Below are 17,661 nucleotides of genomic sequence, written 5' to 3'. Positions count from 1 at the left end.
TTTCCTGGGGAGTTCATTCCAGTGATAACTGGACTGGTTTTGAGATGCTTTTACCTTATTTACAGAGTGAATGTTCCCAGTTTGTTCCCATGCTTTGCACTTCTGCAAGTGTAAAGAGCCCTTAAGTACCACGGAGGCACTTTACACCCAGCAATCCAATCTCCTCCCAGTCTTATTTTGATAACACTGAACAGATTGTGCTGTTGAAATTTTTCACTGCAAGGCATCAGTTCTAGCCTTTGAATCTCTTTTATGGCTGTTTTTTTGGATCCTTACCAAATTTTCAGCATCCTTTTAAAAATAAGGGCACTGGAGCTGGATGCAGTATTTCAGTGCCATCCCCCACAGGGCTGTATTTAGATGTGAATGTGCTGTCCAGTCCCTGCTCTGCTTGCACATCCAGGGGATGTGTTTAATCCTTTTTGCTGGACATTGCATTGGGAATTCAGCCATTGTGGTCCCTAAAGGCTTTGTGGAGAAGCTGCCTTGGGCACAATCTCCTGGAGGCTTCATTTTCCATGTGGTGCCAGATGAATAACATGACATTTGATGCTGGAAACCCCCAGATTTTGAAGCTGTTATAATAAACCCTGTGTGAATGTTCTGTAGCCATCATTACTTACTGCTCCAAACGGGCAGTTTGACAGCAGAATTTCCTTTTGTTGATTAAAAAATGTTGCTAGTGAGTCTCTACCATCCTCTCTCCATCCAGTTCAGTGAGGGTCCCTGAAGTCCTCTCTTTAAGAGGTTACTGAATCAGTTTATTCGTTTAATGATAATATTTTTTCAAGAATGTTGCATATTACTAATTCATGGAAACCAAATTTAGATACAAGCTTGGTTGAAAAGGAAGTAACACACATAAAAATATTCTATTTGACCTGCTTTCGTTGAGTTGAACGTTCTGCTAGTAAATTTGTTACTAAATTATGCTGAATTTATTTAGAAGTCAGATACTTGTTCTGGAGCCAGTGAAGTTACCATAGCTTGATCTTTACGTTACTAAAGCAGATAATTTTCTTCCTTAACATTTTTCCTTTCACCTGCTCCCTGCTGGGATGAAGGAAGAACTCAAAAGCTCACTGCTTTTGCCAGGGAGCTTCTTAAATTCCTCTTTTTCTTTGCTGGGTTGATGGCTTGTAACTTTTATAGCTATGGAGCTGCTGCACTGCACAAGACCAGGGAGTTGCAGGAGTGTCTCAGTGTCTCTTTACCTATAAATTAATTTTTTTTATGCCTCAAGGCCATGATGCATCAGGGTTCCCTCTCTCTTCCGTGTCACAGCAAATTGGATTTTACGTTTGTGTGGTGTCTGATGTTAAGTAGCTGGATTTTCACTGGAATTGCTTTTACTGCTACAGAAATGAATCCATTTGAGTGCAGGACGTTGCTCTGCTAAGCAGAAACCTGCACCAAACACGAGGCAGCCAAGGCAAGCCCTGTATCCATTTGTGGTTGCAGGTGGTATATGAAGAGAAGTGATTATGGTAATTAGCCCAGCTGGAATTTGCCCACAGCTCTGTGGGTACCTTGTAAACACTGCAAAAATGCCAGACAATTTTAACAGCCCTTTTGTTTCATCACCTTTATGGAGGTAGCCATTTGCACAAAACCCTTTCCACCAGCCCTTTGGTGGGGTTGCACCTGTAGCAGTAAAAATTCTTCCTGCTATCCTGCCAGTTGAGCCCACTGCAGCATTCTGGGCTTTTCAGGAATCTCTATCAGTGTTGGACTGGGTGCTCTGAGAGAGCTGCCTGTGGAAAAAGAGGAATAATCTTAACGTGGTGTATCTAACTCTTGAGCTGGGAGTGAGAATATGGCACGTTTTTGAGTGCCTGGATGTTATTTCACACAGTTCTCAGCAAGGAAGCTGTGCCTGGAAAAGCCTGACTGCCCAAGAAACCCTGAAAATATTTGGGATGAGTGTGGTACGTGTTTTGGAGCAGAGCTGTGTGGCTCTGTGGTCTGTATCCCAACCCCTTGTCACTGAGGAGACCCTTAGACTCAGGAGAACGTCCTGCTGTGCTCCAGGCCCTTCCACTCCAGTGGAGACAGCACATTTGTTACAGGCAGTTTTGCATCTGGTCTCTTGATTAATGGACTTGTCTCTTGCAGCCTATTTTGACTCTGACACCGCTTTCTGCTCCACAGATGCTTTGCTGATGTTGAAGAAAGTTTGCCTCGCTTGATAAAGACCAGATCCTGGAATTTACTTCCAAACCTGAAGTAACAATTTTTAACTTGAAATGCTTTTTCCCCAGGAGTCACTTCTCCAGAATCTTTCCCTTATTTGGTGCCTCCTTCCCAGCTGGAGCTGATGCTCAGGTGCCAAAGCTCTGTGCACTCCTTGCCCGGAGACAAACGGGTTCCAAGCCCTGATCATGGCACTCCATTTCCTGTGCCCTGCAGTGGCATTTCCAGCATTGCTCTGCTGGGGTGGGGGACACCACTTTCAGTGCAGGATCTGGAGGTGAAATGTTGCTTTCTTCTCTGCTGGCTGGAGACAAGGCAGACCTTTCCCGAAGCTGCTGTCAGGTCGTGCTCCCCCTGGCCTCGAGGAGATTTGAGCTGGCTGTTCAGCCCTGTTGCTATCTCTGCTCTTTTAGCTGCTCCACAAGAAGTTGTTAGTCACTGTTGATTCCTTCCATGGCAACAAATCCAGTTGGGTTGGCGGTGAGGTGTGTGAACGCTCCCCAAGCAGCGCTGGGCTGCTTCCTCTGGTGAGGTTGCCTCTTCCCAGGTGGATTTAGTCTGTCTGCACATGCTGACTCATGACAGCTGAAACAGCTGTTTTCAGCTTCAGGCACTACTGTGTGCAGGGACCCCTTCTTCTTCTTGACAGCTGGTTTGTTTTTGTAACTAATGCCTTCACTATATGCTCATAACTTCCATATCAGTGATGCCCGCTTTTCAGCTGCAAGGGCCAAAATCCAGTTTTTGACATAGTTTTGTTGTTGTATAAGCTTTTCTTGATGGGCTTTTCCCAAGTGGGCAACTGGGACGATCCAGATTTGGTTTCCTGACCCAAGGAGCAGCATTGCCCACAAAGGGCAGCAGTGTCAGTATGCTGGGAGTCCTGGTCTGGCATCCTGATATTGGCATGAGGACCATTTTTGGGAAATTTTTGGAGGGGGCTGCCTTTGGGCTGCACAATCAGTGAGATGTTGTTGTTGTGGGTCTCATGGTAGCACTGTCAGGGTAGTGAGCATGCTGACAATGCTTCTGGGAAGTGTTCCTCTCCACCATGTGAGTGCAGAGCAGCAGGTGACAGAACTTCCTCCTCTGTGCCAGGCCACTCATGGAGGTCGCTGTTTCCCTCTCCCCGTGAGAAGCTGAGTGTGATGGGAGGAGCTGGGAGGGCTCCCAGAGGCTGAGGGACAGGTGAGTCAGTAGAGAAACAGTCATCCAGAGAAAAGCCCAGTCAAAGCAGCCCCATGGCCTTTGCATGAACCCGAAGATGAAAGGTCCGAAGTTGAGTGATGAGCTCGTCAAAACCTCGGGGCTGTGAGAGAAAAAGTGGTGAAAAAAGTGTGAGGTGCCTGCTTGAGATGCCACAGTGCTGGGGCACACAGGGCTCTGCCTGGGCTTGCTGGGGTTGTGATTTAAGCTGGCAAGAGGCATGAAACAGGCTTCATTCCTAGAGGCAGGTATCACATTTCCTAAAAACAATTATAAGTAAGCACATATCTCTGTCCCAGTTCTCTACTGGATGCTGGAGAGTGTGACTGGTTAGTCCTTGGGATTGTGAGTGAAAAGGCTGAGTGTGAAACTTGCTGTGAGAAAATGGGGGTGAAGGCAATGTCCTGACAAGCCCTCCTGGAGCTGGGTGTCTGTGGACACACTCTGGGCATGTCCCTGCTGGGTGTCACTTTCCATTCAAGGTGGGGAATTCTGGTTTTCCCCTGCTGCCAGTAAAGTGTGGGGATTGCAGAGCACTCGTGGGTGAATGTGGGCCTTGGAGGAAAATTTCTGCCTCAATTTCTTCTTTCCCCCACCTGCAGCCTGCCTGTGAGTGTTGCTGTTCAGTAGAGATGGGTCAGGCCATGAACTCCTTAACTCCTTCTCTTTTCCATATTTCCCCTCAAAGGATGCAGAGCATGGTTCCCTCTTCCAGCTCTTGCACAGGGTCTTGCTGTGGGGCAGAGCATTCCCCACCACCCCTCCAAGGCTCTTGCATTGGGCTGGGGGCCTGTGATTCCTTAGGCTCTGTCTGTGTCAGGGTCTGTGATTTCAGCCAGGGCTGGTCACAAACCAGCTTTTTTGCCTCCACAAGCTCTTGCAGAAAAAAAAAAAAAAAAGACCTGTTAAAGGCTTCAAGCTCTCAATTACCATAGTGTCCTAAGGTGAAGAATCAGCTATATCTAGACTTCACTGCCAGAATGAATAAGGGCTTTGCTGTGCTGTCCCAGTATTCCCCAGTCTCTTCTGGGTTCCATCTGCAGAGTTAATAAAATGGTGGCAAATCAAGTTGAGTTCTAGTGGAAAGGGCTCTTTAGGGCAGCAGTAAAATAGTGAGTAAGCAAGAACCCCTTGCTGCAGGGGCCAGTTTAATTGGTCTGGCTTGTTTTATGAGACAGGTTTTATGTCTAAACTCGCACATGGCCCAGGAGCAGCTCTGCAGCAGGGCATCATTCTCCTGCATGGATCCTCCGGGAGCGCAGCCGGGTTAATTACACCTCACTGGAGGTGCAGAGCAGCTGGCATCAGTCATGGCTTGAGCCCAGGGGCTCAGCAAATGGGGCTGGGAGGTGGCACCAGAGCTAGGATGCCAGTGACAACTGTCCCCTGCAGCCAAGCCTGGCAGAGAGCTCTGGTCAGTACCTGCCCCGCGTCCTCTGGCGTGTGCCCAGCTCTTGGCTGGGCACTGTCACAGCCCTGCCAGGTGATCTTATCCTCCCCCTGTGAATGGAAGTGGGGGAGTTGAAGCTGTAAAAGCCCTGGGTGGATTGGAGCAGCGTGGTGGTGCTCTGGGTCGCTCCTGGTCAGCGTCTCCCTCGCAGCACTGGGGGCCTGGCTTTTCTCAGCACGCTGAGGCTGTGCAGGCACAGGCGAGAGAGGAAAACCTCCTGCTCTGGGGAAGGTAAAAGTGAGGCCAGTCCACTCCTGCTGTTACACAGCCACCCCCAGGGCCAGGCTGAGGGAGTGCTCACCCACCCACAGCCATCCTCAGAGCCGTGCAGATAAGGACTGGGAAAGCCCAGAGCTGTGCTGAGCGAGCAGAGGTGGCCTGCAGCAGAGTAAGTAATTATTCAAGTCAGGTTTTGGAGTCAGGGGACCAAAGCAGGGCAGGAAGCTGCCTTCACACTGTGTGCTGCATCCAGCTCCTTGTCCGCAGAATCATGGAATGGTTTGGGTAGGAAGGGACCTTAAGGACCATCTAGTTCCAACCCCCCTGCCATGGGCAGGGACAGCTTGCACTAGAGCAGATTGCTCCGAGCCCCATCCAGCCTGGCCTTGAACACTTGCAGGAATGGGGCATCCACAGCTTCTCTGGGCAGTTCAGTGGCTGTTGAAAAGGCAGGGTCTCACAGGCTCTGCTGGCACATCTGAACACTGTCTCTAGCACCAGATAAATGAGGGGGTGCAGCATCACCCCAATCCTCCCTGGCTTCTGGAAGCTGTTCCTGGCAGGGCACACACAAGTGTCAGAGCTGCTGCTGAGCTCTCTGTGCTGGCTGCTCCGCAGAAAAGTGCTGGGGAGGACATCCTGCTCCCTCTGCCTTGTCCAGCTGCTGCTCTGCCTCTGACACAGTCAGGAGCACGGAACAGGCTGCTGCTGGTGCTTGTGGGGCTGTGTTTTTCCATCAGTGGGAATGCTGCCTTTGGAGACTCCTTTTCCAGAACCACTTAGGCTGTGCTGAGTTTTGAATTGATGAGACAAGGGGAGGAGAGCTTTGCCTATCAGTGCCTGGGTGCAGGTATCAGCTGTGGCTTGCTGGGGTGCAGGTTTGGGGTGCCCAGGGTGTGGGTTGGGGCTCCCGGGGTGCAGCAGCCCTGTGCAGGATCACAGGACCCGGCAGAGGGTGCTGTGTCTCCATCGCCTCTCCCGGCTCCGCTTCCAGCTCCAGCTGTTTGGCACTTGCCTCTGCCTCTGTGCATGATGTTTGTAAGAGTTTGGGCATGTCCATTTGGTTCCCATCTCCAGTGCCACCCCCAGCATCCAGGCCAGGTTCTTCTGTCACTGGGGACATTCTTAATTCACAGGAAATAAGAGAGAGTTTAATTGTTTTCTCCTCTCTCTCTTTTTTTTTTCCTTTTTTTTTTTTTCCCATGCAGCTGAACAAAAGGTTCATCCTCAGTTTTCTCCATGCCCATGGGAAGCTGTTTACCAGGATTGGGTAAGTGTGCAGGATGTTTATTTTATTTTCCTACATTACAAGTCTTTTTGGAATTTAATATTGTTAGCAACTAAGCTGTGTTTGGAGCTGAGGGCACAGGGTGTGAATTCTTGCAAGCCTGGCCTCCTGGTTCTTATTCCCCTTACCCGCCCTCCAACCCACACTGGCTGGAGCTTGGGCTTTTCCTTTCCCCCACCTCAAAGCCCATTCCTGCCCATGCCCCAGGACCCTCTGGCAGAGGCTGAGCTCAGATGGTTCACACACACACAGGAGGGATTAGAGGCTGTTTTCTCTCTCTCCCATCACCTAACTGTGCCCCCTCCACTTGAATTTCTGGGTTTAACCCCCTCTCTTCCATTGCCCTCACCCAGTGCAAAGGTGGCTCCTGGGGGTCTCAGTGGCTGTTGCCTGTGAGGATCACAAAGCCATGGAGGCAGATCCATGTGCTGGCTGAAAGAGATGGCTGTTTTGCCATCCAGAGGGTGGCAAAACAAGCCTTGCCCTTCATCTTCTTGCTGCCATGTCAGTGAAAGCCCCATAGCTGAGAGCTGCCCTGGCTGTGGGAACTGGTTTATACAAAGAGCCCTTGGCAGTGGCTGTCAGAAATGGGTTTCAAGTAATTGAGCAGCTCCCCTTGAAGCAAAGCAAGCCTGATCCCAGCCTGGGCTGAGATCCCAGCCCAGGGGACACCCTTGTGACCCCAAGGGCAGAGCTCAGCCTCACAGCTGATGGGCTTCCCATGGAGCTGCCTCTGCTCCAGGTCCAGACTGGCCCTCACTGTGTGGGAGCAGCTGCTGAGGAGAGACCCCATGTGGGTCTCTGGCAGTGGTGGTCTCTGCTTGAGCCTGCCAGGAGCTCGGAAGCAAGCAGAGTCTCCTGAGCTCTCTTGGCTCCTTCATTCTTCTGTGGAACTGCTGGCTGCAGGTCACAGGGCTGAGAGGGTGCAACCTTTTCCAGGCTGTGTGGGTGCAAAGGGACAGCCTGTCCCTGCTGGGAACAGCTCAGATCCTGCCACACAGCAGCACCTCAGCACTTGCTGTCTCCAGTGCTTACAGGGGTGACCACTCAGGAGGGGCACTTTGGACCCTTCACAAAAACCAGGGAAGCAGGGGCTGGTGATTTGCTGGAGATCCAAGTGTCTGAGGGTCACTGCTGACCTCTCCCTGATTCACTGATTATCCCCTCATGGGCCACCAGGCTGGCCTGCAGCAAGGAGGCACAGCTGGGTGTCCTGCCTGCAGGAAAAGAGGAGGAGAGCTGCCAGAGCCCAGGGAAGGTTTGGGAAGTGCAGGGTCTGTGCTGGAGGGCAGAGCATCCGGGGAGCTGCTGGTCCCCGGCGCTGTGGGGCCGCGCTCGCGGTCGAGCTCCGCTTGAACGGATGCCAGCAGGGGATTAATGGGGATGTAGCAGAGATCAGTTGCACATTTGGCTCCTGAGGCTTTTGTGAAATTAAGATGCAGCGTTTCAGGCAGTTGCTTCCCAGGACAGTCATTTAGAAAACCCAAGTATGTTTAATGGTACAATATGCCCTGAAGTACTTAGAAGGGAACTAGAAAGTAATACCATGACACAGGAAGAGAAAATCGTCCGGCCCTGCTAAACAGCTTCCGTGCTTAAAATAGGTAAAAGGTGAGGAATAGCCAAGTCCTTTTTGGGCAGGATCTCTGGTGATTTATCTGGAAAAAATATGGAAAAGATGATGTTGTCCTAATTGGACTCTTGCTCCTAAAACCACAGGTAAGCAATTTATTAAAAGCTTCCGCTCGGCTCCTGACCTGCTGGTTCTGAGCTCAGTGGGGTTACTGCATGCTGTTCCAGATGTGCTGTGGTATCAAAGCACAGGTGGTGGAGCTAAGGAAGCCCTCACTCCTTCTTGTTGCTATTCCTTGGCAATAATCTTCATCTCCTCAGTAACAACCCATCCTGCAAAGAGCTCCTCCATCCCCAGAGTGCTGTCTGCCCTAGGAGGATGTTGCTGAATACACTGGATGTGGTTTGAGATTTCTCAAAATTAGGAAGTCTTTAGAAGCAATCAGTTTGCTCTAATTCTCTGGCTGTGCCCCAAATACAGGGAAGTTGCCTTTTGCAGAGAAAGCAGTGCATTTGTACTGACAGAGCTGCTCCGTTCTGCACAGCTACAAAGTACAAGGAGACTGTTCCAGCCCATGTTTTTGGGAAGGTAACAGAGACTTTGAACTGCTCCAGCAAACAATGCCCAGGGAGAGGGTACCCTGCTGGTAGGCAGGCCCAGGTGATGAAAAGCACCCATGAAATATGACTAAAAAGAAAGCCATTTCTATCTTTAAAAATAAAACTGTCACTGTCCTGAAGTCTGTTGGGGAAGCCCAGCAGAATTGCCCATGTGGGTTACCAGAAGTGGCTCATTAATCCAGCCCGTGGTGATATCACAAGATCTGAATCTCCTGGGGGGAAGATAGAGGAAATTGCTATGGAGGCCCCTGAGGTCGCCTGCCCCAGCTCCAGATGCCTCACCCTCTGTGGGTTTTGGCTCCCTCACTCCCATGTGGGCACTTGAGAATGTAACTCATAACTGGTGTGGGCACTTTCTGGAAGATATTCAGTCTGCTGGGTCTGGCTGTGGCTTTTTCTAGTGTAGGAACAACAATCAATACAGCAAACTATGCAGAAGAGGCAGTGGGACAGGAGGACCTCCCCTCACAGTAGTTCCCAAGGTTTTGGGCAGCTTCTTGGTTATAAAATTGTCTTCATGGGATACCAGGTGAGGACTGTTGTGAGCAACCACACCTCAGTCATTTTCGGGGTGTGACTGCGCTCTTTGCAATAATTTCTGGGAGCTTGCTGAGGATCCAACAGCTTTGATAAGTGACCTCAGCTGATTCCCTCAGCGATGAGGAGCAGGATAAAGGTGTCAGATTTCCGTGGGCGCTTGTGAGGGGTGTTGAAAGCTCACCCCATCCCCAGGCGTGGCCCCGCAGCCGCGGGCTGCTGTGTCCTGACGCGCGACAGCGGCGCTGCGGCTGCGGGGACCCGCTCCAGCTTTGACACTGTCAGCAGCTCCACCAGTCTGAGAGTCCCTGTCCTGTGGGGCTCGAAGTGATGAAGTTTAGGGGCTCAATCACAGTGCTGGAGAGTGTGTAGCCTGGGGGAGACAGGGCTCGGTGCCATGTTGCAGCGAGGAGTTCTGGAGGAAGCACGCTCTGGCCGGTGTTCAATGCACTGGAATTGCCACATCCGCAATGTGGCACCAGTGTGTGCATTTTGCTGCAGCCTTGGGAGTCCCATGGGCTGCTCCTGGTCCAAGTGAGCTGCTGGCCCCTTGGCACCTCTCCCAGATTGGTAGAAGTCAGTAGAAAAAAATGGTTGGTCAGAAATGACTCATAAAGGCCGTGTTTTCCTGCCAAAAGAATGCTGCCTGTCGATCACAGAGCAGTCCCTCACTGCCCTCTCGAAGGAAGCAGCCTGCACCTTCATTCCCCACAGCTCCTGGCTGGGAGACAGCACCCCAGGGATTCCCTCTTCCCCAGGAGATGTGATACGGGCTGAGCCATGCCCACCTCCCAGCCCTCGTCTCAGGGCACAGCCTGCTCTCAACAGCCTCTCTCCCTGTCTGCAGGATGGAGACTTTCCCTGCCGTGGCCGAGGAGGTCCTGAGGGAGTTCCAGGTGCTGCTGCAGCACAGCCCCCCTCCCATCGGAAGCACCCGCATGCTGCAGCTTGTGGCCATCAACATGTTTGCAGTGTACAACTCCCAGCCCAAAGGTACCACGTGCTGCTGGAGGGGAAACTGGATGGGAATCAGCCCTTCCCCACGTGGAGAAGGGTGGGGGACACACCAGATGGGGAGGTGGGAGTGGTGGTTGGATGCCTGTGGGTGTCAACACAAAGGGACCTTGGCTGGGCCTTTGGAGCTGGCTGAGGTGTCTGAGGAGTGGAGAGGCATCACATCCTCCTGGAGCCTGAGTCATCAGCACAGAAGGAAAATGCTGCTTTGTGGCTCTGCCTTCCCAGCGTTGAAGCTGGGCCCTGCTCAGTGCCTGTGCTGGCACCAGGAGGGCTGGGACAGTCTCAGAGGCCTCAGCTGTTGGCTGTGGCTGCCTGTGTCCAGGCAGGTGGGTGGGGATGTGATGCCACTCTCTGAAACACTGGGTTGGAGCCTGTGCCCTGTGGTAATTCAGAGAACAACACAGATCTAGTGTTAATTACTCTCCTCCTCTCACTTCCTCCATCCACCAAGCAGCCTGGATGGTCTGTACCATCGAAAAGTTTAATGTGCTGGGCAACAGAGGTGCCACCAAACCAGGACCTCTTCACTGAGTTTAAAATGATGCTTCCAGGGATTGTACTTTCCCTGTGTCCCCTCCAACATGCAGTCAGCAGCTGGTACCCAGGTCTGCCTGAGCCATGAGTTTGGGAGCAGGGATGGGGCTGCTCTCTCTGGGTGGGAGGAAGCAGCATTTCACATCCTGATGCCTTAGGATTTAGATCCCAAATATGAAGGCCTCCAGCTGATGGATTTCAGCTAAGGCCAGCATGTGGGTGATCAGGCTGAGCCCCAGAGAACTGCTGCTGGAAGATCCCTCCCTCGTGAGCCAGTTGGCCACTGCTCAGGCTGGTGGTCAGTGGCCAAGGTCAGCTGATGGAGCAAACCAGCACCAGCTGGAGGGCTGGGAAGTGGCTTCTGTGGCTGTGCCTGCCTTGCAGGCACTCTCCTCTCCTGGGGGGAGCTGTCAATCCCACTGGCGAGGCAGCCATGCCCTCCTGCCTGCCAGATGCCAGCCAATGATGGCGTGTTTATCTTTGAGCTGCAAAGTACTTTGTGATTATAAGCAAATGCCTCTGCGTGACAGTAATTATTGTATTCATAATATTAATAATACCCCTGGTAGGTGAATTAATAGTGGTGTCTGTGCCACAGACAGGGGCGGGTGGGAAGCAGAGGATGAGATTTGTCTGGGATGGATGGCAAGCCCCTGTGGCAGAGCTGGAAGCAATCCCAGCTCTCAACCACTGGGCTGAGCTCGTCTCTCCACAGCCGAGTTGTGGATGTGTGTGAGTGACGGAGGGAGTGCTTTTTATCTCATGAAAAATAAGTATTCTCAGAGTTTTCTGCCTCCTGTGTGGGTAGCTGCCAGCTGCTCCCAGCTTTTGGATCTCTGGAGAAAGCAAACCTGCTCCTGCCGGGGCCCGCGGGCTGCGTGCGGAGCAGGTGGCAGCTCCTGGAATGCCTGCAGGTGGGGTGGCACCACGGCTGCCATCTGATGCCAAGGGCCCTTCAGGGATTTCCCTGAGGGCTCTTTGCTCTGGTGACCCTGAAATATTGCTGAGAGTGGTGTTGGCAAAGCAAACCCTGCTGTCAGCACAAACGCCCCGGTGGTCTCGGAGCGCTCGTACGCCGAGTGCTGGCACAGCGCAGGTCGGGCTCGCTGCCGACGCTGCCATCCTGGGAAGAGCTGGGTGCAGATGGAAATCAAAAGCAGAACAGCAAAGGGGCTGGAGTTCTGTAGGAAGGAAGGCAGGAATGTTGGAAGGATTTCGGAGTCCCCTGCGTGGAGCGAGGGCGCTGGCTCGCTCCCCAGGCTGCTGTGGGCAGAGGCCTGGGGGAGCGCGGCAGGAACGCTGTCGGGAAGGTGCTGTCGGCTTTCCATTTCCCAGCACATGAGTCACCTCCCTGTGCTGCAGCAGCAGGGGCAGCAGGGAGCCCGGGGGCCGAGCCGCCCCTGTGGGCCTGTGGGAGGCTGGCAGGACGCAGGGAGCAGCAGTCCCACCCTGCCTGCATCCCAAATTGCCAGGAAGCGTTGCTGGGGAGCCGGCTGGAGTCAGAGCTTGGCTGTGTCCACTCCACAGAGCTTGGATGTAACTTTGCAGTTGGACCAAACAGCCTCCGGAGATCTCCTCCTACTGAAATCCTCCTGCAAATCTGGGAGCAGAGCGTGTCTGTGTCCTTCCCATCTCACGGGCCTGACACTCAGTTTGCAGTAGCAGGAGGAGATCTGTGGGTTTGGGGCTGGGAGGGAGGTCTGGCCTCTCTCCCCTGCTGTCCGGGGGTAGCTGCTCTCTCCCTTCCCTGCTGTGTATTTCCAGGTCTCTGGAGCCCCAGCTACTCCTGAGAAACTTGTAGATGCCCCTGTTGCTCCATGTCTGGTGTGTAACAAATCCCTGGTGCTGAGGTCTAGTGGTGCTGGCAGTCATGGTGTGGTGTCATTGGCACAACAGTCACAATGTGGGGAATTCTATGAAATTCTTAACCACTGAATAAGAACTTTTAAGTAAAGAGTCAGGTATTAAGAAAAAGGGAACCTAAAATTAAATGCTGTGTTAAGCACCTGTCCTCCCTCTTCCTCAGATTTGCACCAAGCACAATCCTGCCCCATCTCAGCCTCAGTTTCTCCCATTTTTGGATTGTGCTTGGTCTGTCCCAGACCTTCAGTGAGGATGTGGGCAGCACAGGAGGTTGGGGCTCATGCATGATAGTTTGTATCTGCTGCTCTTTGCTTTTTTGTTCCTATTCTTTTGCTGTTGTGTGGGCTGGCCGTGACCCCTCAGGGGTGCCCTGTCCTGGCACGTGTCCCCTGTAGGATTTGTGACATCTCCTCTGTGTCTCTTCTCCCAGCCACTGCCACTTTTTCATAAGCCAACCAACACCAACCGCAAGGTCACCATGTGCTCTTCTGACAGGGTGACTTTTTTTGTGCTGTGTTTAAACTGGTTTCAAAACCAGCCAGCTGTGAGCAGCACGTGGCATTTCACATCCTTCTCCCACGCAGCTCACTGCTGTGGTTACCTGAACCCTGCAGTGGGTGCCAGGGCTCAGGTGAGCACAGACAGGGCTCCGTGGCCCGTGCCCAGTGCAGCTGAGCTGTGCTTGTCCCCAGGGACAGCACCAGGCACGCTGGAGCTGGTCTCAGCTGCCTGTGCAGCCGGGCAGCACTGGGAAGATCCTGGGAGATGAATTGGATCTGTTGTTTTCTCTGACAGAGGAAGCCAAAGAATTCCCACATGAAGTGCATCCCCTGCTGTTCAGCATCAAACAGCGTGTTCCTGCTTTGTCCAGGGAGGCATGCAGCCAGTGAGGGTCCCACTGACCCGGCTGCCTCCTGTCAGGAGCGCTTCAGGTGTGAAAATGCTTCTTGCAGACCTCAAACCCATGGGGCAAGGAGTGCCCGCCTAGGGGAGGGAGGCAGAGAGAGGTGGCCACTCTACATGGCAGAGACTTGCAGTTGCTGGTGCTTTCCAGGGTGGGACATAGGTGACCAGCCAGTGTTTTGGGCCATCCTGGGCTCTGGCTGGGGCGGGACCATAGTGGGGTGGCCCATTTTAACAGTTTGGTAGCCATCTGCACAACCAACTCACAGAGAAGTTTGGATCCCTTTATCCCGACCACAAACACTCCAAGAATTTTAATTTTTTTTTAATTCTGTAATTTGGGGAAATAAAACTCTGGTTTCTGAAAAGACTAATTGAAGCCGTGCTTGCGGCAGGGGCATCTCGGTGAGTGGAGAGAGAGGAACCCCCTCCCAGCCCATCTGTGCCCAATTTACTCCAATCTGGCCTCTCTGAGGCTTTTTTCTTTCTCTCTCTCTTTAATAATTTGTTTTATAATTCCTGGAATCAAACCCATCTCAGACACACTGTTTTATTTTACTGTATTATTGGATTATACTTCCTATAAATCACTGGATGTTATTCATAGGCCACCACCAGAATAACTTCCCCTCTCCCCCCAAATCCCCCCCCTGACAGCCGTGCATTCCAAACAAGCACACACCAAGGTGGGGGTGCAGCAGCACGGGGCACCCTAGAGACACTTCCCGGAAATCCCAGCAAATTTGCCTGGCTGTGGGTGTGAAGCATCAGGCTGCAGCACCTGGATGCCTTCTGGCACTCTGGGCCGGTGGAGTTGTGCAGTGTGGAGGTTGTTAGGAGGTCGGGCTTAGGTGGAAGTGGAGAGGGGAGGGGGCTGCCATATGTGCATCCTCAGCACATGTAGGGAATGAAGTTGCATCCCCCAGGGCCGAGCAGAGTCAGGGCACAGAGGCACAAGGAGGGTCTGGCCAAGTGCGTTGCTTTTGCTGAGGATTGGGAAAGTGGAAAGTGCCAGTTTGGGCAGGGTGAGCCGTGCACAGGGCAATCTGCTGTGCCAAGGAGGAAAACCTACTAGCTGTGCCCAGGCAGAGGGACTGTGCTCATCTGGGTTTGAGGAGGGCTCAATGTGGCATGGGCAGGCTGAGCTTTGCTCTGCAGACCCTGAGTCTGTCTTCTTGAGTGGAACAGGGCCAGGTTCTCTGTGCGAGGTGGTGTCAGCTGGGAAACCTTGAAGGCTCATGCAGAAAGGGAGGTTTCACAGCAGCAGCTTCCGAGCACTATCTGTGGCTTTTGCCACACTGGTGTCCTGAGACCTGGGTCGAGCAGGTCGGTGCTGCAGGGGCTGGAGAGACTCTGCCTGGCTCAGAGAGGAGCTGCTGCCACACAGCTGTGACTGCAGCCTGTGCAAGGGTTTGCTAAGGCACGTGGCCCTGCTTGTTCCTTGAACACTGACACCAGCTTGAGATGCGGATCTTGCCCAAATCTTGAGATACACACAAGGAAAGATCTGTAGGTCAGTGCAAATCCCCTGCAGCACTTAAGCAGGTCCAGGACTTTCTGTTTTCATTGGGGAGGTCAGAGCTCTGAGATGAGGCTGTGCTGTGGTAACCAGCAGCCAGCTCTGCTGCCATTCCACCCTCCTCACAGCCCCGTGCCGGACACAGCAGGTCTCGCTTTGCTGACCACACCTGCTCAGGCTTGCAGCCTGAACCCTTAAAATATCCCTAGAGATGATGCAGAGGCTGGTGGTGTCTGCCTCAGCTCTGACCATTGCCACAGGCTCGTTTGTGCCGCTCAGACCCAGCTCTGCTCAAAGAGCTGACTGCAGCATCAGAGAGGCTCAGAGGAAGCACCTTCTGATCACCTGCGGCAGCCTCATCTCCACCTCTTCTCGTGAAGCTCTAACCACATCTTGCATGTTGGAGCTGACAAAAGGTGGGGGCAATCGACTGCAAGAGAGTCCAGTGTATTTGCCCGAGTTTAAAAATAAAGCAGTGCTGTGGGTAACTGCCTTGGTTTGGTGGAGTTTTAAAATTAGGCACAAAAGAAAGCTTAATAAACCTTCGGCTATAGATAGCAGCAGAAGCAACTTGATGTGTCCCTATCTGGGGAGCTGGACTGAGTCCTTTTCTCTGAATTCCCCTCTTTGTGTGGTAAATACACACTTCAGCTGTGGGCTCTGACACCTTTGGGCTAAACAGCCAGGAGGGTGATGAAGATGTCACGTTGCAGGGCTGTGCCGGGGGGACGCTGAGCATCTGCAGCCCTGTGCTCCGTTGAGAGCAGAGCCTGAGGTCCCTCCACCTGCCTGGGGGGCTCAGTTTGTAGTGCAAAGCCCACTTGATGCAGGGAGGCTAGAGTTGAGCAGTTTGACATCTGGCTTTCTCTGGGTGCTGGGGCTTTGGTTGATGTACAGCAGTTGTGGACTGAGGTGTGTGCACTGAGATCTCCAGCTGCACCTGGAGTCACTGTGTGACTTTCCCTCTGAGACTGGGCAGTGCTGTCTTTAGTGAGGTGGTGTTAAGACATAACGCTTCCCAAGGCCTTAAGTTTGGAGGAACTGGATGTTTAATTTATCCTTCCCCTCCTTTTACATTACTGCTTGTATTTGCTTTGCATTTGAGTGGTTTTTCAGAGAGGAAACTCCGAGGAGGGCTGGCTGATTCTGGTGTCCATCCTTCCCCTTGCTGCCTGCCTTGCACTGAGGCTCCTGAGCGAGCTGGCTCTTTGATGCCACTGCCTTTGTAAAGGGCTTTTACACTGAATTTAGTGTTATTCAGTGACATCTGCTACTCCCTGTGTCCAGACACAACCCATACCCTGAGATGGGTGAGTAGGGGGAAGTGCTGAAGTGGTTCAGGGAGTGCTACCTGCATTGCTCATCTCAGGAGCCACACAGCTTCCTGTGCTGAGCCTCCTAAGGGACACGTACGTGTCCAGAGTTGGCAGCTGACCCTCCAGGGTTTCTCCTCTGAGCCACTGGGAGTGTTGGAGGTTGGCACAGTTGCTGGGAACTGTCGGCGCCTTTCCCTTCAGGGAAGGAAGCTGTCTCGGACTTGAGACACATCAGTAAAGTTCAGGTAAAATAATTCTGGCCCAGATGTATCTTCAGAGTCTTGCTCTCGGGCTCTTGAGGCTGGTGGCAGCAATGTTTAGACCAAAGTCTTCCTTTGCTTATTCCCCTCTGTTTCCTGTTTAAAAGGCAGATTGTCACATATTTGGGGATTTATTTACCGTAATTGGAGTTATTTTCCTGGCTGCTGGCTTCTGCCCTCTGATGCAAGACTCCTTAGTGAAACGTGTGTCCAGAAAGCCATGTGACTTTTTTTTCCCCTTGCCACAAGTGCCAGCAGGAGATGCAATAATCAACGCGCTGCAGGGAATTTCCACTGGCAGTTCAGGTTTCTGAAATCTAGACCTTGGCTTGGGAGGCAAAAGATTGAGCAGGGCTTTGTGGCAGGGAAGGGAAAGGTTTCCAGCAAAATTGAGCGTTTGCTGGTGTGTCAGACTCTCCACTCCTGCCCTCCAGCTCAAGTGCAGCAAAGTCCACATCAAGTGGTGTTAGATGAGCTTGCTGGGGGCTTCTGCCTGGTCTGCCTGTCACCAAGCACATCCTTACATCTGCCCTTGAAGCTGTTCCACGAGGTGATTGCAGGATCTCATTTCAGGGCAACAAATCGAGGGGAAATTATTTGTAAACACAAAGCCTGAGTCTGCTTTAGAGCCAAGCTTCAGCAGGCCAAGCAGCAAATCAGGACAATCAGTGACAGGTGAGGTGAGGTTGGAGAGGCTTTGCTGTGGTTCCAAGGCATGGCCAGCTCTGCAAACACTGAATCCAGCCACTATTTGGATGAAGAAGCAGCGTTGCTGTGTAAAATGAAAGGCAGGAAATGGAGCAATGGCACTCTGTGTCCATCTGTCCTGCCGTGGAACAAGAAAGGAGGTGCTCAGGCAGCTGTCCCAGGTCTCTGCATCTCCCCAGCTTTGGTGGTGGAGAAAGAGGGGTGCCAGGCAGTCAGGGTGAGGTGCACCAGGTGCAGCAGCTTTGGTGAAGCTTTAGATGTTTGCAGCGTGACAGGAAGTCCTTTTGCTTTTGAAGAGATATTTCTGATTCTTTAATGTGCCTTGCACCTTTGATTTCCTCATGCTTTTAAGTAGCACCAAGTCAATTACTGTATTTCTGTTTAATTCTCTGAGAGAACACTGTATAATTAGGCTAATTATGCTGCTTTGTGAAGTTGTAAAACTCCTGATTGAG

The 17,661-nt window shown here is 52.3% G+C and overlaps 1 protein-coding gene across 2 annotated transcripts in view; it reads left to right on the top strand.

Annotated features, from left to right (window-relative positions):
- Positions 1–17,661, top strand: part of SMG6 (SMG6 nonsense mediated mRNA decay factor) — a 105,359-nt gene that overhangs the window by 16,940 nt on the left and 70,758 nt on the right. For both annotated transcript variants that reach the window (XM_066563612.1, XM_066563611.1), the window contains exons 9-10: positions 6,277–6,338; positions 9,934–10,079. In XM_066563612.1, the coding sequence (XP_066419709.1) occupies positions 6,277–6,338; positions 9,934–10,079 (208 nt within the window). The remainder of the gene's footprint in view (positions 1–6,276; positions 6,339–9,933; positions 10,080–17,661) is intronic.

This window comes from Molothrus aeneus, chromosome 20 (genome assembly GCF_037042795.1).
Source record: "Molothrus aeneus isolate 106 chromosome 20, BPBGC_Maene_1.0, whole genome shotgun sequence".
In the NCBI taxonomy this organism is placed as follows: domain Eukaryota; kingdom Metazoa; phylum Chordata; class Aves; order Passeriformes; family Icteridae; genus Molothrus; species Molothrus aeneus.
The sequence above is the reverse complement of the archived record's forward strand: the minus strand, read 5'-3'. Positions and strand labels throughout refer to the sequence as shown.